Genomic DNA, 21,682 nt, shown 5'->3' on the forward strand with positions numbered 1-21,682 from the left:
GGGACCTGAAGTATGTTTAGGGTGCTGAGAGTTGTTAGGAGGTGCCTATTCCCTCTCACATGGCTATAATTCCAGAGTGCTTTAAGAATCAATTTCTAATTCCAGGGATTTCTGGGAATTGTAACTCTGTGAACAAAACAGGGGGGTTTCCTGACATCTGTCAGCATGCTTCACAAACTATAGTTCCCAGGATCCCAGTATGGGGACTCCATACTGCTTTAAATGTATTGCGCAGATGGAGCCTTGTATTGATTAAAAGGTATACTCCATTTAGCTGAGAATGACACAGTCAATAATTGGGGTGGAAATGGCAAGAAATTGGGCAGTTTTCAACCTTTATGAGTCATTTGTAAGGTGAGGAATTTGGTTGTGCATTAATTAATGACTTATGGAGCTTGCGGGACAAACCTTTGTGCCTTCATGTTGCAGCAAAGGCATTGACTATAGCGTGAGCCACCGAGGACAAGAAATGTTCAGTTCTGTATGCCATTTAGTCTTCAGATTATCTTTTATAAATCTGAATGCACATTGCAAACAATTATATATTTTGTTCCTATCCATATATTTTCCAGTTACTGAAATGGTTTCTATCTTTCAGGAAGAACTCAAGTTTTAATGCAATTTAAAGGAATTTAAGCATAATCTAGCATCATTCCCTAATTGCTGCTCCTTCTGAAGATTGTTTCTTTTAGAATTCCCGAGAGGCTTTAAAACAAGAGCTAATTACTGACCATTTGGATTTAATTGGAATCTAAGTGGTTGCCTTTTGCATAAATCTGAAATTCACCCATGTTTCAATACCACAGCAGAGCAAGGCACAAACCTCCAAGGAATAACATCTTGCCAATTCTTTGATTCATTCATTTTTATGCTGAAATAAAATTACAAGCTCAAGTAAGCAAATTACCTGAAGAAAGACCTCTCTCACATCAGAATTTCCTAAAGCACCAAGTCTTCTGATTGACTGCTATGAAACTATAGCAAAGCATGGAATCTGTCAGAGCCAGAAATTGTTGGATGCTGTTTACATGCTGGTGCAAAGCTGAGAAAAAAGCAGAGGCCTGATTTCTCACCCAACATTTCCAGTGTATCTTATTATTGCAATACATCTTCATGGCCAGTTCTGAATATACCTGGGCAGGAGGACACATATTCATGTGGCCAAACACAACTATTAGACAAAATAGTGTGCAGCAGTTCCTCAGCTCAGCCCTGGGACCTGGCTCAAGACATTATTTAAGCAGTACTGATGGAACTAGTTGGTAGAGCCAGCCCACTGCCGAGACAGGTGAAGCACCCGCCTCAGGTGGTAGAAGCACAAGAGGTGGCGCCCTGCCTTCCCCACTGCTTCCATCTTCTGGAGTGCCCTAGCTCTCACTGAGTTTGATGAGAGGGGCTGTTCCTGTGCACGACAGGTGACAACACCTTCCGAACTGCCCTGGCTCTCACCAAGATTGGCAAAAGGGGTGGCATTCCAGCAGAAGTGGGGGACCTGTGGACGGAATAGATGATCATGGAACATTGCGCATTCCCATTTCATCTCAAGTGGCCTCCCCTGCCGGTTGGTATGCTTGCTCAGTTAAGCCAGCCATCCTTGTGTTGGCTGAGAGGCTAATGCCATGATCATGGGAGCTGCTGTGATTGCCCAGCATTACAGAATTTGCTGGGGAGAAAGAGGAGATTCATGAGGGAACTGGAACTAATGTACATGAGAATGAGTGACCTTTCTTGGCTCAGGACATGGGACTCTGGTGAAAGAAGAGTCTCTGTTTTTGGAAGGTAGGCTATCTGAAATTCCTTGTGGTGGTTTTGCTTTCTCTTTGAAGCTAGGGTTGATATTTCCAGTGAGCTGAGGGCTGGGGGTGACTATAAGAGTCTTGGACAAAAGAGAGGGCTTTTACCTGGATGTTTTGGCCATGTTTGTCACTATTACATAGTGGTTATATCATTTCTTTTATTATGTATTGTGGTTATTGTGGGGGGAGGGGAATCATTTGCAGACAGTAAGAATACAACAAAGGAAAAGAACAAAGCATCAACAAACCCCACCATCAAATCAATTGTCTCCTTTGTCTTTTCAGGTACTCAGACTAGCAGAGGAAGGGAGGGAAGAAAGAGCATGTCAGATAAACAAGGAGGAAAAGAGGTTTTGCAGAAAGACTCATATTGAGCAGGGGCATAATGGGTACATCTGTTTTTAGTCACATATGCGACAATGTCCCACCAAACTGCCAGAATGGACTCTGATTCTGCCTTTTCTCCGCAAAGATTCAGCCGCTGTGCTAATTTTTCTGACAATACAATAGAAAAGCTTTTATATCAAGAGTCAATACTTAGTAAACATTAAGTCTTCCATCCACCATTGTGCTATTACTATATTTATTTTCTTTTTTCTATCAACAGCTTTGAGACCAACTTTTTAAAAAGTTATACAAATAAGTGGAAGATGACTAAATATTATGTGAACTGATCTAAAGTGCAGGTAATGGAAGAATATCAGGCACCATATTCAAATTATAAGAAACAGGAACAGTTGCAAATGAAGACCTTTTCAGTTTTGCTGGCTTCCGGAGAGTTGCATAGAAAATATCAGAGATGAATATTCGAATCCCCTGAAGAGACTAGTATCCACAGTAAGAATCAGAAAAGTAAACCAAAATTGAAAAATAACTAGACAAGCTAACTATTAATGCAGCAGTTATCCCCTCTGGAAATTACAAACATATTTGATAAAGTGTGGCTCTTAAAGTCTAATCCTATGCACACTGGCAGCAGAGCACACAATTTCACTGCAAGCTTTCAATAGTAGCATATGGGAGTCACCTCTTCACCATTATGCTGAAGCTGTAGTGTCCATTGGCACTCAGCTTTAGCCGATATGTAATTCACATGAGTGTTATGTAAGGTAGCAGCATGTGGGAAGGAGCAACAGAGGGAGCCAGTGTCCCAACCAACTTTTTGCAGCCCATCATAGAATTTCACATAGCCCTCAGCTGCTAGAACAAAAGCTCTAGAATAGCCAAGATAAATGTATTCTATAAAGCAGGAGTGGAGTGTAGCTCCCTCCTACTTCCAATCATCCCCCGTCAGCATAGCCAGTGGTCCAGGGTGTTAGTTGTCGTCTCTCTCCATCCATCCATCCATCCATCCATCCATCGGTCTCCATCCCTGCTAAAGGCTCACCTGGTTTCACACATTGGAAGCTTTTCTATGCCAAGCTTAAACATTTTTATTTATCCAAGCATATTGCTAGCACATACTTTAACATACTTAGGAGGGCTCTTCACCTGCACCCCTCACTTTCCTATTATGTTTAACCCAATTTTGGTGGTAGTTATGGCCCAGAGAGCAACAACCCACAAAAGGCAGCATCCTGATTATGAAATTCCCTCCCTACTGAAGTGATGCTGTCTCCCATACTGCCATCATTTATATGTTGCCTGAAAGCATTTCTCTGCATCCAGGCAATTGGTATGCTCAGCAACTATGTATAAATAATGAAAATATGTTTTTAGTGTTTAATTCCATTTTTTAAAATATTGCTTTATTTATGATGTTGCACAACTGCCTCCTTTGGAAGGGCAGGATAAAAACTGAGGTTAATACTACTACTACTAAATAGATGAGACCGTGCCTTGAAATTCTGAATAGAATGAAGGGCTGTATACATACATTTTAAATAAAAATGTCGTTTCTATTTATATTCAGGGTGATCAGGGTGATCCATAACAACAGTTACAGGAGTCTCTGGGGCTAGAGACTTGAACCTCTGTTTCCGTGTTCCCTTGTCCTTGTGCCAAGCCACTCAGAGCTGCCGATGAAAGGGTTCCCAGCATTTATTAAGTTGTCTTGGGCTCCATATTAATTCTTCCAACCAAAGGAACTTTTTCATGACCTGAAAGGGCGATAAAATCTTCCATGTCAGATTTGGGTTTGCCAGGGCAGCAGTTTGTTTGCATCTTGCATGCCCAGCCGATACCCTCTGCTCTCTTCTCTCTGCATAGCAGATTCCCCTAAGGAACCAGACCTGGAGACTAGTGCCTTAGTTGCACCTTACACTGCTGGTTTTCTAGCTTACCTACAGCTGAGCATCACAACAGCTGGTGTGGTCTGTCTTTAAAACACTAAGATTTGGGGTTTCCCTCTTAAATGCATTGCCCAGCTGTATATTATGGAGTCTAAAATAGAACACATGTGAACAACATATTTCAGGGGAGGGGGGTTCAATTTCTGACTGCTGGAATTCCACATGAGGTAACCTAATCTACACAGGAGAAAGATATACTGTTGTACCCAATCAAAGGTGAAGGCAAGATTCCAAACTGAGTCCTTCAGATGTGCATCCCCAGCCTGGGCGTGGTACAAATAGCCATCTCCGGGCTCTCTTCCAGTGGTAGGCAAACAGGAGAACTTCCTCCTGCAAGAACTGCAGCAGCTTCTGAAACTGAGGAGTGCAAGTGCGCTTGCCAGTAAGGGGACTGGAATTGTGTAGTCATACTTGCCCCATAGAGGATACCACTTTGTCTGCTGGACTGGAGTATATGTGATTGATAACAATATGTATTTCTTTTACAGTGGTTACACAGAATCTCAATGGAAGCTGTTGGTCACACGACTATTCATCTTCCAACTGTAATAGTCAATCAATGGGCTTTTGTAACAGGTTTGTAATTTAAGTGAAGATGTTGTAAATTAAACACATTACAACACAATTAACCTGCAGGTGATGGACTCTGGAATATAAAACTCAGATTGCCACTTTTTGTCTGAAAATGAAAAACATAGCTCTTTGATTGCATATGGATTTCAAAAGAATGTGGCATTTTTCTTCCTGCTCATTCAAAAGCAGATATTCTAGAATAATCAAATGTGATGCAGCAGGTGTTTTCTAATCCCTGCATCATCATATCCTCATTTGGCTAAACGGATGTTTGCATTTTGGTACAAGCAAAGCTATCAATCAGTATCAATTCACATAACTGATAAATATATGTGTTTACTATATTTTCAGGACATTTGCCTTTTATTTATCTGGTGTAAATATATATTTGTAACCATGGGTTTTAAGACGGCAATGATAAAGGCACTAATTCTCACACACATATATAAAACCGTAATAAGATGCCTCTTGCAAGATTGATTAACATGTTGGCATTAATCAGTGAAAAAGCACAAGAGTGAACGTCATTGTAGTCAAGTTGGGCCTGCAAAAAATGTTATACGGCAGAGTGGAGAGTTCCTGTTCAGGGTGCCAGCCAGCCCCTTTCAAGGATGCTCTGTTCACCTAGTTCTCAAATATGCCTTGAAAATTGCTGAGCATCTTGGTGGACCACTTAATGGTTTTTCTCCCTGCTCTAGCCATTGTAATATGTTGTGCTAGATGCTGCATGGTTTTTAATTGTATTTTCTTGCTTATTTTATTTTTGATGTATTGTACAATATCCTTCCTATCACTACTGATTCATCTGGCTCTTCTAAACAAGTGAGAAGTGAACAGAGGAGGAATTGCTTCCACCCACCTTGTCCTCTGCTTTTGGACAGCTCTACAGATGGAGGCCAATAGAGAGGGCAAGTTGATGAACAGTGATGACAGAGAGATGAAAGAGTGGGACAAGGGGACTACGGTGGACATCTTCTTATGCAAAGACCGCAACAGCTGGAGCTCTGTGACATGAGCTCTGCATGTACATTTTCACTTTGAGGGGTCAGGTTGTATCATCCACTAGTTAATCTCATCAAAGCCTCATGAACTGTTTGATAAAGTCTTGATGTTCTTCTCACTACAGAAAATGAAAATTCTTGGATATCAAATCAAATCTATTGGGTTCATGAACTTGGTCTCTCTTTTTTTGGTAATACACATGAGTGTGTGTGCATATAAAGATAACATTTCTGCTATTACTGTGGAGTGCATTGCGAGCACATACATCAAAGGAAAAGCTTTTGTAACATGTTCTTGGAAATCATAAAGTCAGCAACCCACTGAAATCAAAATGTTATATTGTCAAAAAGCCAGTTCATTCTTTATGTATAGAGGAAGTAAGTCTCTGATCCTCTATTCCAGTGCAATTTTCTTCCATTTCAGTAAGGTTTTCAGAAGAAGCTGCCTGCATCAGTAGTCTTTGAAATGAATGGAGTTTTACAAATTCACTTCAATGGGGCTTGTACAGGACAACTTCCCAGTAAATTGGGGGTATAGTAGTTTGAGACTGCATCACACAATTGAACCTTTCATTTCCGAGGAGTTTTTATTCAGTGTATACTGCACTGACTTAGTGCTTGGAAAAATGGGTATGAAATTTCCCAAAAACTAAACCAAGGATAAGAACAATAATTGACACTACCTTAAGAACTTTGCGGGATGTGGGTGGCGCTGTGGGTAAAAGCCTCAGCGCCTAGGGCTTGCCGATCGAAAGGTCGGCGGTTCGAATCCCCGCGGCGGGGTGCGCTCCCGTCGTTCGGTCCCAGCGCCTGCCAACCTAGCAGTTCGAAAGCACTCCCGGGTGCAAGTAGATAAATAGGGACCGCTTACTAGTGGGAAGGTAAACGGTGTTTCCGTGTCTGGCTCTGGCTCGCCAGAGCAGCGATGTCACGCTGGCCACGTGACCCGGAAGTGTCTCCGGACAGCGCTGGCCCCCGGCCTCTTGAGTGAGATGGGCGCACAACCCTAGAGTCTGTCAAGACTGGCCCGTAAGGGCAGGGGTACCTTTACCTTTAAGAACTTTGCATGATCTCACCACCTCCTATGACAATATTCATATTAAGTTAACCCCTTTCTCAAGTTAGTCATCCTTAATAATTGCACTTCAGTAGGTTTTTTATATATATATAAACCAGTATAAGTACAATTCAGCTGAAGTCAATAGTAGTTTCCACACTGATGGAGCCAGTCTTGTTGAATAAGAGAAAACTGGACATTAAGAGATTTGAGTAGAAATCATTGCCTAGCTGTGGGCTCAGTTGCTGATGTTGACAAATCACCCATCTCTCAGGCTCCTCAGGGAAACAGAAGCAACCATTTGCTCAGTCTTTGTTACATATAGCTAGCTCTACATACATACAGTCATACATCCAGAGTCCTTTGCAGACATTCAAATGAACATGGTTAGATTGTGGATGGAGTTTGCCAACTCCAGTCTATGAGGTCTGATACTGAATGCCTAGAGAGGATATAGTATGCAGAGGGGATAAGTTATTAGTGCTTTCTATGATGTCATAAGCACCTGCCAATAGGCATTTGTGAATTTATTATTATTATTATTGTTTATACCCGACCCATCTGGCTGGGTTTCCCCAGCCACTCTGGGTGGTTTCCAGCGATATATAAAAAATAATAAAATGTCAGACATTAAAAACTTCCCTGAACACGGCTGCCTTCAGATGTTTCCTAAAAGTTGTTTAATTCTTTATCTCCCTGACATCTGATGGGAGGGTGTTCTGCAGGGAGGGTACCACTGCCGAGAAGGCCCTCTGCCTGGTTGGCACTCACAGTTGTAACAAAAGTTCTAGTGGTAGAATAAGGCATGTAGACATTATGCAAATGTATGTGGCATAGAAATGAGCTGTTTCGGAGGCTGCTTATTCCTCACCTTAGCCCTGAACACCCAGGTGTCATTGGTAGCTTGAACACTGATCCCAGTTTTAACTCCGATACTAAACTCATCATACAGATACTTTGAATAATGTCAATATCCTTGGTGATTATTTATTTCACACCAACATGGCCCTGATGTCACCAACTGGTAGTAATTAATTCAGATTGCAGATCTTTGCCTTATTGCTGAGTGTTATCCCTGTCACTCTGTAAATCTCACTGAACCTAGGATTGAACCTATGAACACATAGGGACTTAATTTAGATTAAACACGCACAGCATTGTGCTGCATGCCTTTCAATTCCTTTCCACACCACATTCCCAAATGAACACTTTCCCAGGAGCTTAACCAAGCAATAGACATAATTGCAATCTTTAGCAAATCCTGCTAAGTGGATTCTGGCAGAAAACAGACTCACTTAAATAAGAAGAGATTTATTAATCAATATAGACAGGAGAACATATATTTTCAGTGTAATAAGAAAATAAAGATAAAAAGAAAATATTTTTTTCTAGGAGAGAATCAAAGCATGCAGCTGTATCTTTTCATGGGTGCAGATAATTCAAAACCAGCTCCTGAAGTTAAAAGCCAAGACCAGATTCTAATAAGTAATAATGACATGGCAACCGCAGCATGATCAAAATTGCAACATTGGAAGTGCAGCTAATACACCTTCCACCAACTGAAACCCAATTGCAGCAATGCTTGCTCTACCTTTGTTTGTTTGCAGTTTTTAAAAACTTACAGTATTTGGGAAGAAGTACTTTGGTTCAAGATGTTGCAGATAAATGGAACAACAATCAATTGTTGAATGTATGGACAGTTTCTGCACTGCAGCCTGCTCTGCCATGTGTCAAAGAACAGGAAGAGATATCCCTTCTTAAGAAATACAATAGGACAGACTCACAAGAATTCATCATATGAGGGGAAATGGAAGCTATGAAGCTCACTCTTTGAAATTCCCCTTGTCAGTTTGGGGAAGAAGATGTTCCCATCTGTTAATGCTGTCAGTTTTCATACCTGAGGGACCTTAACATCAAAGTACTCCTATAGTAGACTAATTCCTGCTAAGTTACTAACCATATGATGTCACGCTGTGGTGTACAGTCTTGAGAAATTCGGCACAATATACCTTTTAGTGAGGTACACAAGTATATTCCCTACCCCAAACCCCCACTCAACACTCTTCATCTGATCTGGCCAAGAAGAGATTATAAGCATCTGCTTCTGTTTTCAACATACTGCTGATTATCATTTTATTTTTACTGGGAATTTGGTTAGTTTTCACTATGGCTCATCCCTGCAGATGCTGCTGTACAACAAATCATCATCATTGACTATTGGATGTGCTGGCTGGAGCCGATGGGAGTTAGAGCGCAACAACATCTGGTGGGCTATAGGTTTCCCATCCCTAGTTTATCTGAAGCCAGGATCGGAGACTATTGTTTGCTTGGACAAATCATGCTTTAAAACAACCAGAGTTTGTTCTTATATGGACAAAACAAATTATGTATAGTTGTAAATGGAAGTGGACGTTTCCCATCATCTTCTCACAGCCACACTGAAGAGCGAGAAGGAATGGGGGAGCAAGCTTGTGATGCAACACTAGACTATGGTTTTGTATTATGTCCATGCTTCTTTCTAGGTTCTGGAGTGCAGAGATTCAAGCTATCATCCTGATAGCTCCTTACTTTAGTGCTACATCAGAAGAGTTAATGCAACCCTGGGACCATAACTTAAGTTGCTACAAGGGTTCATGTTCCCGTGTTTCTCCCATAATTTCTGTGTAGCACAGATGAGCCATAGCAGGGTCTTTGTATCATTCTTGAGTGGATAGAAGAAGAACAGGAAAAACACAAAGCCCCTTTCTGCCTTCTTGCACAATATAGCCCTATAGAAGCCATAAGGGTCAGTGTTAATTGTGCATTACTACACGAAAAAAGGACAGATTTTCCAGCTAGCAAGCTAAGAATGCTCCTTAAGAATGAAATCAGGCTTCAGATGCAGCACAGCAATTTAAGCTGAATTAGGGCTGCTGGTCTGCCATTTTCATCTTCCATAATCTGATATAGTTTCCACAACAATTTCAGTGCAATAATTAAGTGTAACTAGTTCCGAGATTGCATCCTAAGCCCCTCTTGATGTGCATTCTCTAAAGCAGCTCACACACTGTTGAACATATTCCCATTACGCATCAAGCTTCCATTTAATCACAAAGGGGAGCTCATTGACTTTACAAGGATTATTCATGTAGGTAGAGTGCATATGAGTTCTCAGGATCAAGGTTAGATAGGATTCAAGTGAAGGCCTTTCAGGAACAACACCCAAGATAACCCTTTGACATATTATGGGCTCTTTCCATTACTTATGTTTGCATGTAGGTTCTTACAGAACACTGTCTAGTGTGGACAGTTTCCCATGGCTGATCTCAGAAACATTCTTATTCTTATTTATTGAATTTATATACCGCCCTACACCCAGAGGTCTCAGAGGTTCACAGAAGCATGGCTGTATGAGGATTATTGCTGCATTTAATTTTAAATGCATATGTCCCTGCAGCATTTTCCCCCTTTATTATATTGCTACTGCACTGTGCTCTCATGTTATAAAGCACTATTCAGACTGGAGGAGATATAGGCATTTTCCTATACAAAAAACTGTTATGTACTCACAAAAGAAAGATACGAAATACTCAGCATCATCAAGTCCCATTTGACTTGCAAGGAACATCTTGCCTGTTTTGTAGGAGAGAGATCCTATCAGCATGAGAACAATTTTTCCTGGAGCTTAATTCAAATTATACAGCCATATGCCTATGGATATAACTGAATTCCTTTCCATTTAATAGGCCTTTCTTCACAGTTACAAAGCATTAAATCTCTGAGATAGTCTCAAAGTTTCCTGGTTAAAGGACAAACTTAACATGCATCTGTTAGCCACTTCGCTATGCAAGTTCAGTCAGCAAAAAGAAACATGTTTGGGAATCCTGCTTGAGTCATGTATTCTTCTTGTTGCTTTTCCCCAGTGTCTGCTTCCGTTTCTTTTGATACTTGGTATTCACTGTCTCACTTGACTGACACAAGAAGCCCACTGTGGGAAGAAACACTTCCTCTGAACTTTGCCTGGTTTCCATGGAGCAAAGTTTTCGCTTTAATTCTCTCTCCAGTAAACTGCACACATGTGCAGCCTTTGTGGTGTATTTCTGCCAAGTAATCAGTATCAGTGTGGGGAAAAGAACTGACACACCATCACACCAATGGATCAACAATACTGTACAATTTCTAGCTCCAACTCTTCGTTCAGATTCAAAGAAACACTTTCTTGCTTGCTCCTTGAAGTCAGCAAGTCACACTGTTTCTTGGGTGCCATTATTTTTTTACAAAGAATAACCACACTAGCTTCAAATGCCCTGTCAGCAAGTGTCTTAAATGCTGAATCTTTTATTCAAGGTTGTGCTTTGTTAAATAGGCACAAGCCGCCAACATTTCCCTAGTTTGACACCCTAAAGAACTTGATGTGAAGTATGAGCACTTCAACATCGGTTTCAAGCGAGTTAGACTGAATGAAACCACCAGAACATAGTTGACTCAGAATTAATGTAAACTAACATCCTCTAACCTACTTGCTCTCATGCACATAAACACACTTCTGTACTTATCTTCATTAATACTGGGGGGCAGGGGAGGGGATTCACAAACAAGAGATTTGCCACATCAAATTATATGGAAGTGTTCCACACAAACACTTGGAATTCAATAGGAGAGGAGGGCAGGGAAATTAACCCTTTACTGCTCCATTCTTGCAAATGCAAGGTGTGGGGGTAGAAATCCATACAGAGTGGTTTCCAAAACCAAAGATAACCTGAAAAGGGAACCCTAAAGGGGAACAAAACCGTTCCTTTTTCAGGGCTGAGTGCTGAAGAGTGCAACTCACCTTAAGAAACCCCACACACGCTGCACACAACCAACCAAACTTCTTTTGCTCGTTCTGTCTATTTCTCAGACCTTCTGAGCAGCTGCATTTGGAAAAGTGGGGGAGAGTGCTACTGAACCAAGAAACACGAGGAAAGAGAAAGAGAAAGCCAGGAGACAATCCATAGGCGACACAAACACCTCCCAAGGAACAGGGACCGACCAGAGTTGGGGGGGGGGGGAGGCAAGAGGTCAGTTGCGTGCATTGCAGCCAGCCAGCCAGCCTCTCAGCAGCCCGGGGCTACGAGTGTGCCCAGTCACCACCGCACACTGCGGACCTGGGCAAGCGCTTCAGCAGGTAACAAGTCAAGCTTTCCAAGTCATGTGAAGGATATAGACACACACACACACATACACACAGAGAGAAATGCATGCATAGAAGAATTACTGCCGGCTGATTTTTCTCACAGCGTGGTTATGGGGCGGGGATGCCTAACCCCATTTTCATCCCTGTACGTGCGATTTGTTATTTTAAAGGGGGGGTGTATTTCGTGCCTAAAAGCCAGCAAGGCAGATTTCCCCGATGTAGAACAAATGCACACCCCAGCCCCGCCGTTCCGGGCCCCCGCCCCCCCTCTCGCCCGCCACTCACCGATCCGGAGCACTTGCTGGGAAGTCTGGGGGACGCCTAGGCAAAGGTAGAGCAGGAGGAAGAAGAGTCCTGCGCCGGCCTCCATCGCGGAGTGCCTCGGCTCGCAGCAAAGGGGTCTCTCCATCTTCTTCACTCCTCGCCTGGATTCATGCTTCAGCCTCTCGGCCCCGCTTCTGCTCGCCCCTCATGCAGAAGCTGCTGCTCCCACTCGGGCAGGATCGCGATCCCTCATTCTTGCTCGGGGTTTTGTTTCATCCTGGTAAGGAGCGGCGTGGTGGATGCTTGTGGGGTGCAGGGGGTCGGATCGCGGCGTGTGTGTGTGGGGGGGGTTATATTTACACCATGAAGATCTGCCGATCTTGCTGCTTGAGGGGATCCACTACGATCCCTCCCGTCGTCTCCCACCCCCCACTTTCTCCCCCTTTTAGTCCATCACGCTACCCCTCTGCATCCAACAGCCGTCGGGGGTGCTAAGTGTGTGTGTGGTGGGGAAGGAAGATTTTCTCCCAGAGATCAGCGGAGGGGTTCGTGAGGTTGGAAAGTTGCCGCTCGAAATGGCCGGCGACGCGGCTCCCTCATGAGACCTGCCAAAGTGTCCCTCGGGAGAAACGGCGCGCGAGCGGGGGAAAGATCCGGGCTGGAGCGGGAGGGGAAGCGGGAAGGTCCCCTGGCCGAGGCGGATCTCCAGCAGATGGGAGCGGGGACCGAGGCGCAGCTTCTCCGTGCGCGCCTGCCTCTCTCCCTCCGTCTCTCTCGCTCTCTCTCTTTCCCCGCACAAACTAAACTACTTTGGGCGCCTTCGCTCCAGCATTGATTGAGTCTCTGCTCGCCGCCTGATGATCCCGGCCAAGCTCCTCTCCGCATTGGCCGGCGCCGCTCTCGGGGCTCATTAAAGGGGACACTGTCAACTCCAAGCCGATCAATTGGACGGAAAGTGAACGAAAATCCTTTGGTGACGTCAGACGGCGCAGCTCTGCTCTCCGGCCCGCCCGCTTGGCAGGTCTCTCCGGCCCCTTCGTCGCCGCCTTCTACCGAATTAAATACTGAACGTCTATACGGAGCCGGGGTCCCTCGGGGGCCGCGGCCGAGACTCAGCTCGGGGCACGCGGAGATCCGAGGAGACAGCGCCGCTGAGCATATGCAGAGTGCCTTTCGCTCGCCGCTAATGGCAGGCTCAACCCGATTCGGAAACGCAGCTTCGAGGTTGCGGGGCTAAGCAGCGAGACTAAAAACTCTCCCTCCCCGAGGGTTACTTACTTTACTCAGCCCAGCAAGCTTCCCGGGTGTAAATGGCGCGTGTTGAGGGCTCAGAGCCTGCAGCCACGCCCTCAATAAAACTGCAGGGGCTGCGTTGATACATTTATATAGGGATCAGCTGCGAGTCACGCTTGGGAGGGGGAGCCAGGTGCTTGAAAAGTATGGCCTGAACCCAGCTATAGAATTATGACGGGCTTCACTTTATTGCTTCCCTTATGCTGGTATGTCGCGATCACAGTGAGAACCTGAAAGGCTCATTCACTTGCCAGAGTAAGGACAGTCCATCAGTTCTCCAGGTGCACCTGCAGATGACCTCATCGCTTGGGGGGAGGGGGAGTCCAGAGACGACTTTCCCACGATCCACTTCAGCCACCAACACCTCATATCCAGCATGCAACCTTTTTTAAAAAAGCCCATGGGACCCTTTTCCTTGCCAGGAACCACAAGTGGCCAACGGGAGGCTGAGCGAGAGTCAGTGACAGGCAGAGCCACCTCCTTCCTACAAGTAGCAATGGGGACCGAGGAAGCTGGCAGGCAGAGGTACCAACTTGAATAAAATATGGGGGCACAGGTAAGCCCCACCCCAAGCAACCAACCACAAGATTTGGTCCGCACCATTTGAATGGGAATGCCCATCACCATGGACCAGAGCACGCCAGGCACTCCTGTCTTCCACTGCCTCCAGCAGCTTGGTCAGACTCATGCTGGTAGCTTCAAAAACACTGTCCAACCATCTCGTTCTCTGTCATTCCCTTCTCCTTGTGCCCTTCTCCTTGTGCCTTCAATCTTTCCCAACACCAGGGTCTTTTCCAGGGAATCTTCTCTTCTCATGAGGTGGCCAAAGTATTGGAGCCTCAACTTCAGGATCTGTCCATCCAGTGAGCACTCAGGGCTGATTTCCTTAAGAATGGATACGTTTGAAATCAAAGGCCACTATGGGGTGCGGTGCTCATCTCAAGCCTCCATTGCATTTTGCCTGCTGCTGCTTGGCATTCCCACACAGGCCAAACCATGGCTTGGGTTTCCGGTGGGCAAAGCAGTTACCCTTTTTCACTACCACATTAGTGGTAACCTCTTGAATCCATTAGCAACCTTCTGGAGTGCACCTGTTTTCAGCTTGTGGCGAGCTATGGTCTGGATTGCATCTCAGAGGCCAGATTTATTCTAGTTGCAGTGAGTCCCTATATGTTCTCCATGGAGCTGACTACCAAAGCAATCCTCATGCAACCATAGATTTCCTAATGAGCAGGGTTTATTCAGAATTGGCTTACTGGAGACTGAAAATATAAGATACAAATCGGGCTCCAAAACGTGGGGAGTTCTGGCCTGCCAAAATCAGTTCCCTGCAACGCAGCATTTAAAAACATAATTTACAAGCACTTCGCAAGGAATTTACCTGTGAATTCCATGAAAATATGAATCAAAGGCAGCAGCATTCATGTGGGGCCCGCCAATATCTTGTCGTCTCCACTGACAGAATATGACTGAATGATGATTAACAAGTTTTATTTCCACTGCTCTCCTGACTTGATTCATAATGGGGATGCATGAACAAGTATCAATTTAAAAGTCAGTCACCATACTATCCACTTCATTGACATAAGGCAATGTTTCTCAAGCAGAAAATTACAAAATTGAAATGGAAAATGCACCGGCTGTACTAGTAACTTATTTTACTCCAAAAAAAAATCATGTAAATGCTTTTTCACACAGGAAGCAAAGTACAAGAAAATGAACAAGTATAACAAAACATAGGAGATTTGTTACCACCAGCTACTGAATTCATGTATGATATAAATTTTCAAAAGTAAACACTAGACTATTCAAATGCTACAAAAAGGCTTTGATTAGGGTTTAAACTGTATTACTATGCTAGGCTGTACCAATTAAGGATGGTGTGAGGATTTAAAATTTTACCGACAGTAACCTTAGGCATAAGTCTTGCTTAACTTTTAAGTACTGGCTTTGTTATGGCAGGTGGTAGAAAACACACTGCAAATCAAAATAGACTGTGTGTGAAAGGTACAGGCAATATTTGCAAATTTGTTTTAAAAGAGAATGTCACCCGTTCTTATCATTATGGCTCTCCTGGAGATTTTTAGCCTCTGGACCTCTTGAGTCAACAGTTCAGAATTCACATCAGTTCTTGAATTAGTATTCAGTGGCAACACTATATTCCAGTGCACTTGGAGGACTGCATTGTCTGAAGTACCAGCCTAGGTTTCAGTTCACATCCAAATCATGTTCCCTGTTGCCTTTCTCTGGCCAGCATCCTGACGTACCCTCACATGAAACAAACAAGAGTCAAGAGGAAATCCCAGCTCTTTTCTGGCCAGTGCTCCCTTTCTGTGTCAAGCAGATTTCAGTGCCCAGAGCCTTTTGCATGTGAGATGTTGTTCAGAGCAGGCTGGCTGCCACATTTGCTTACTCATTCATTGCACTGCCAATATTTAATTCCGTGCATTAGTAAAATGCATTGGAATACCGTGAGAATGTTCTAAGCTCCAAAGGCACTCCATGGCAAAACCACAATGCTTGCAAGCTGCTTACAATGTGGAACCAGCCAACTGCATGCAGAGCCTTCGCAGTAGTGGTTGCCAGGCATGCGTAGCACTGGCAGGGAGACTCTCTGTGTGATCAGTCCAGACAAATCTATGTCTCGACGGATGCTTGCAAACATGGCTCCCCTGCAAGCAGCACCAAACAAAAGCCCTTTTTCCCAAGGCTGCAGCTTTTCATTAGTAGCTTAATCAACTAAATCAATCAGTTAATTGCTGGGGGACAATTTTAATTGGTGGGGACAGGTTGTAATCAATTGGATTGTGAGTTAAGGGCACACTTGCTTTAGCTACTTTGGTTTAGCAAATTAAAGGAGGGGAATTAAGACAGTGTCTCCTTCTAACAATGAATAGCCATCTTGTTTGTTAAACTGGAATTTATTTAGGATCATAGGGAGCTGCCTTATGCCAAGTCAGACACTGGTCCACTTTGCTCAGTATTGTCTTCAATGACTGGCAAGGCTCAACAGGATTTTAGACAGGGATCTCCTTCAGTCATACCTGGAGATGCTCAGAACAGAACCTGGGACCTGCAGCATGCAGTGCAGATGGTCTATCACTGAACTGCAGCCCTCTCCTTATACTTCCTTTTATACCTCAATAAAGGCACTTGTATTGCCAACCGTCCAAATAATTGCACCATTATTTCCACATCCCCAAAGGTGCCCCCATGTTGCATGGCTCATCATAATTTTTGGAACTGCAGAGGCTTTCATAAGTAGCTAGTGAAACAACATGGGGATCTTCTGCCTAAAGGAAAACATAACAAAACCTCACTGGACATGTCAGCCCATGGGCATACATAGTGCAGGCCTCTGAATTCGGCCACTGAAGTTTTGGTAATATGCAAATAAAATATGCAAACATATTTGAATGGAATGCATTGATTAATTAGCAGCACAATCCTGCACAGGTCTACTCAGAAGTCCTACTGAGCTCTGAGGTTACTGTGCATTGGTTTGCAGCTGAAAAATATGTAATCAATTTGAACTGGACCCAAATGTACACACATAAATGTTATGCCTATTAGTAATGTCCCTTTATTTTAGAAATGGGAGCTTACTTGCAACAGCACAACCAATTATTTTAGGTTGCTTAAAATGTGTTTCTATTGTTGTTTTAAGTCATGCCAAAATTGCTACTGCAACTTGGCCTATTATGGGAGTAAATTTGACTTTTATTGCAAGAATCCAGCTTAGGGTAGTCAAATGCAGGCTATTTATATGTCCTACATTATAAACTTTATCCCTGTAGCTTTGATGTAGGACTGCTACTGGAGTGATCCTGAATGCATCTGTTCAGGCTAATGAGACAGACATTCACAGCTGAAGAATCCATGTCAGGCATTCCTCAGGCTGCAATACCTACTCAACAAAGTGAAAGAGAAGATCAACAGGGCCAGACTGATATTCAGGAACCATCATCTACATGACAGACCTAGAAGAGAAAATTGCAGGACACTACTTGTCACTTATAATTCCCAGCAGAAAACTCTCAAACTTCTCAGTGACCTGCAGCCTATTGTGAACAATGACATGCTTATTAATACAAAAATATCACCTTTCAATATCTGTTGGGAGGGGATGTATTGTTTCTAAGAAAGAAAAGAAAACAAACAGCCCAAAATAAAGTGTGTTGAACCAGCTTCTAAATGCTTAGAATATAGCTCACGAAAGCAAAAGCAACATCACTGCAACATTACTGGACACAATGTTTAACTGAACTATGGAACTGTTGAAACGATACAACAAGCAAATCATTTAAAAAATATTTATGATGGGAAGTGTAACATTTACTTTAAATTGATCTAGAGTATTTCTGTTGTGGGCATTACAGGTTTGGCTCACAATGTCCTAAAACACTGAACTTTTAGCAACCTTCCTTGTTGAACTTATCTTTCAGCAAAATAAAAAAAATCCTTCCAGTAGCACCTTAGAGACCAACTAAGTTTGTTATTGGTATGAGCTTTTGTGTGCATCTGAAGAAGCGTGCATGCACACGGAAGCTCATACCAATAACAAACCTAGTTGGTCTCTAAGGTGCTACTGGAAGGAATTTTTTTATTTTGTTTCAACTACAGCAGACCAACACGGCTACCTACCTGTAACTTATCTTTCAGCATTCACTTATTATCTTTATATATTCACTTATTATTGATTTCTCCTTATACTTCTTCTCTCCTCTCCTCAAGATTAATTTAGCATCCTGTATAAACATCCACTCTGTCCTTTGTACCTCATTTAGAATCAATATATGATTCTAAACAGTTTCCCCTCAGATTCCAATGCTTTCCAGACTTCTAAAAATCCACCCCACTTCTTAGAAACAAACACAATCTTCTGGCCCCAACCCAGAAATTCTAATTTATTGCCAATGCATACTGAGCTTATATATATATAATATATATATATGTAGGTTTTGGTGTCCTCGGGTGTCTTCCCGTGTAAAAGTTGGGGTGTCTAGGCGACGTTTCGACGAGGTCTCACTCGTCATCTTCAGGCTGGTGCTTTCGGCTTCTTGTTACTGGAACAGAGCAGGATCTCAGTGTTTGAGTTCCTATAAATACTGTTGAGGAGGTGTGGTGTATAGCCTCCAATGTTCTGGGCAGAGAGGAGGTTCCCAGGCTAGTGTGCCTTTTCTTCTTTTGTTCCTTAATTACTTGAGGGATATCTTGAGTGATTTCTTGAGTGATTTCCTGAATCCCACTTAGGTGGGTCATTAGGTGTGGATTAGTTGCTAAAGCCTTCGTGTCTTGAACTCTTGAACTTTGTGAAGAGTTTTTCTGAGAAGATGGCTGTACTGCACTTGGTTGTGCTCTGGCTTGGCTTCCCACTAGCCTGGGAACCTCCTCTCTGCCCAGAACATTGGAGGCTATACACCACACCTCCTCAACAGTATTTATAGGAACTCAAACACTGAGATCCTGCTCTGTTCCAGTAACAAGAAGCCGAAAGCACCAGCCTGAAGATGACGAGTGAGACCTCGTCGAAACGTCGCCTAGACACCCCAACTTTTACACGGGAAGACACCCGAGGACACCAAAACCTACATTCCTGTACCCGTGAAAATCTACGAAACCAATATATATATATATATATATATATATATATATATATATATAATCTGGCCACAAATGTTATTACATTAACGGTGTTTGGGAGCCAACCCACTATTCTCTCCTCACCCCTCAGTGCTGAAAGAAAGAAAGAGAAAGAAAGAAAGAAAGAAATCTGTTTTCCTATAGAATTACTTCTCAGCGATGTCTGAATTAGATATGTATGGAAAAATATATGGTTATTTTTTTCCCTTCAAAACCCAAAGCTTCATAAATTACATTTTGTCATGACTAATGAGTCAACATCATTGACAGTTTTGTGTTCTTGCAGTAATACGAAATTGTACAATCTAAGCCAAGATCTGGGTGCCGGAGCAAGATAAAGTCTGAGACTGCTAGGGGCAAGCAGCTGAGAAACCCATCCTAGAGGCAAGAAGCAAAACCAAAACCCTCATCAGCAACTGTGGAATCCTTTCAAGATCACAAGAGTGGGAGTGTAGTCAGGGCAGACCAAAGCCAGCAGCTAAACTATCAACTGGTTCAAAGGGGAAGGAATGACTATGGTGCAGTGCAGCCAGAGAAGAGAGACACTCAAGTCAGTGGGTGCAAGCAGTCAGAGTAGCAAAAAATGTGATGAAGGGCAGGATGGAGCAATGTGTAAAAACCAGCTCTGTAGGAGGCATATCTAGGCAGCAGGGGCACGGTTATGTAAAGGATGCTGTCAGTGCCACTCCCTTCCCCAACTCCACTATCTCAAACCTGCAACTCGAATTGAGAGATAGAACTTGTATCAATCTGCTAACTCGTTCAAGAGCTTCTATGCTTGGTGTGTTTGTGATTCCTGATGAGCCAACATTATATAATGGTTAGAGTGTTAAACTAGGTGTAGGGAGGGCTTGGCACCAAATCCTCAAGCAGCCATAACGTTGCCCATCGCTATCTCTCAGCCTGACTTCACAGGATTGTGATTTTAAAAAAATGGGGAAGTAGATACACCTGTTCACACACTGGTTTGAGCTTCTTGGAAGAACAATGAGATAAATTTGAAATAAATAAATAAATCCCAATGAAACAAGCAGCTTCCCTTAACCTCGTCTCATAATCATAGCTGTCAACTTTTCCCCTTTCTTGTGAGGAATCCTATTCAGAATAAGGGAATTTCTCTTAAAAAAGGGGAACAGTTGACAGCTATGCTCACAATACCTAGTTCTTTCATTCTTCACTTGATTCGCCCCCCCCCAATAAAAACAGATAAAATTAGTAGTATATGGATTGATAATGGGCCGCACAGACTTCAGCTCTGTTGTTTGTTTTGTTTTATCCTTGACTTTGGATTAATTCACATTCTGTCCACTCTGTTGTGTTGCTGCATGAATGCATTCATTGCAGCTAGCTGATGACAATCTTGTTATTTGATCCTATAGAAACACTTCATTGTGTTTTCTGCACAAAATGAGACAGGATAATATATCTCAGTCAGGATAGCTTGTTTTTGCTGTATTGTGAATACGTCTGGAAGTTAGTTGCCAGCATTGCCATCAACTGAAAATGGATGCTTTAGAATACTGTGTGATAGCTGGGATGGAGAAAAACCTGAGCCATTTTCTGCCCTCGTGCTTATTGTTAGGTACATGGATCAAACTTGAGGTCAGGGAAGGTCGACCGTATCTCTAGTAATGTTGTCAAGTGCACTGCCAGCCTTCCCCATAGATCACTTTGGACTTCTTGTGATTCTTAATTATCTTGAAGTGCAGATAATTGAAACAATCCATTTGATATAGGTCAAGTTCCTCCACTGTGACTATGATACATAATGCAGTGTTTTTAGCAATAAAAAATGCCTTTGCAAAAGTGAGAAATCAATCAACACGGTTATTTTTAATCCCTTGGACTGCTACAGACTTTCTGTGTAATGTTGAATAGCACCAATTCCTGATCTTCCCATGTTGGTTCAGGTGGTGTTTTTCTCACCTTAGGTAACATAAGCTCCACACCTGGTTCTGAATTTGACATTTGGCTTGAGGTGAAAAAGTACTAATAATTGAGTGTTTCAAATAATAGCAAGGGGAAATGGTGGCATCTTTATTCCCCTCAGCTGGAAAACTGATATCTGAAATAATATTTCCCTGTGAAAGGGACAGGGAACCTGTGAATCCTGCAGGTGTTTTTGGACTTCTAACGCCCCTCAGCTCCAACCAGAATATGGGCAGAGATTATGGGATTTGTAGTCCAGTGTTGTCTGGAGGGACGCAGCTCCCCCAGGCCTGCTGTGCTGTATAAGGTAAGTGTAGTAGTGGAAATGGGGTGGTGTCTAAATTGTATTCCCAAAGCAGTGTATGGATTAGGGCACCTGGAGCTTCCCTGACTGAAATTACCTGGACTGTTATCCCAGACACTGTTCTTCCAGCCCAGTTCTAAGAAAAGAAGCAGAAGTTAAAGAGCAAAGGGAAGGAAGAAGAAGAAGAGTTTGGATTTGATATCCTGCTTTATCACTACTCTAAGGAGTCTCAAAGCGGCTAACAATCTCCTTTTCCCTTCCTCCCCCACAACAAACACTCTGTGAGGTGAGTGAGGCTGAGAGACTTCCGAGAAGTGTGACTAGCCCAAGGTCACCCAGCAGCTCCATGTGGAGGAGCAGGGAATCGAACCCAGTT

General features: G+C 43.2%; 1 protein-coding gene across 4 annotated transcripts in view; it reads right to left on the reverse strand.

Moving 5' to 3' along the window:
* GRIK1 (glutamate ionotropic receptor kainate type subunit 1) overlaps nucleotides 1–13,497 on the reverse strand; it is a 157,213-nt gene extending 143,716 nt beyond the window's left edge. For 2 of the 4 annotated variants that reach the window (XM_083438603.1, XM_083438599.1), the window contains exon 1: nucleotides 12,159–13,495. In XM_083438603.1, coding sequence (XP_083294729.1) covers nucleotides 12,159–12,282 — 124 coding nt within the window. In that variant the 5' untranslated portion in view covers nucleotides 12,283–13,495. Of the gene's footprint in view, nucleotides 1–12,158 lie in introns of all 4 variants that reach the window. The other 2 variants (XM_083438600.1, XM_083438602.1) reach the window with 2 other exon arrangements.
* Between the last annotated feature and the right edge of the window lie 8,185 nt (nucleotides 13,498–21,682).

This window comes from Podarcis tiliguerta (genome assembly GCF_965153285.1).
Source record: "Podarcis tiliguerta genome assembly, chromosome: 4".
Taxonomy (NCBI): domain Eukaryota; kingdom Metazoa; phylum Chordata; class Lepidosauria; order Squamata; family Lacertidae; genus Podarcis; species Podarcis tiliguerta.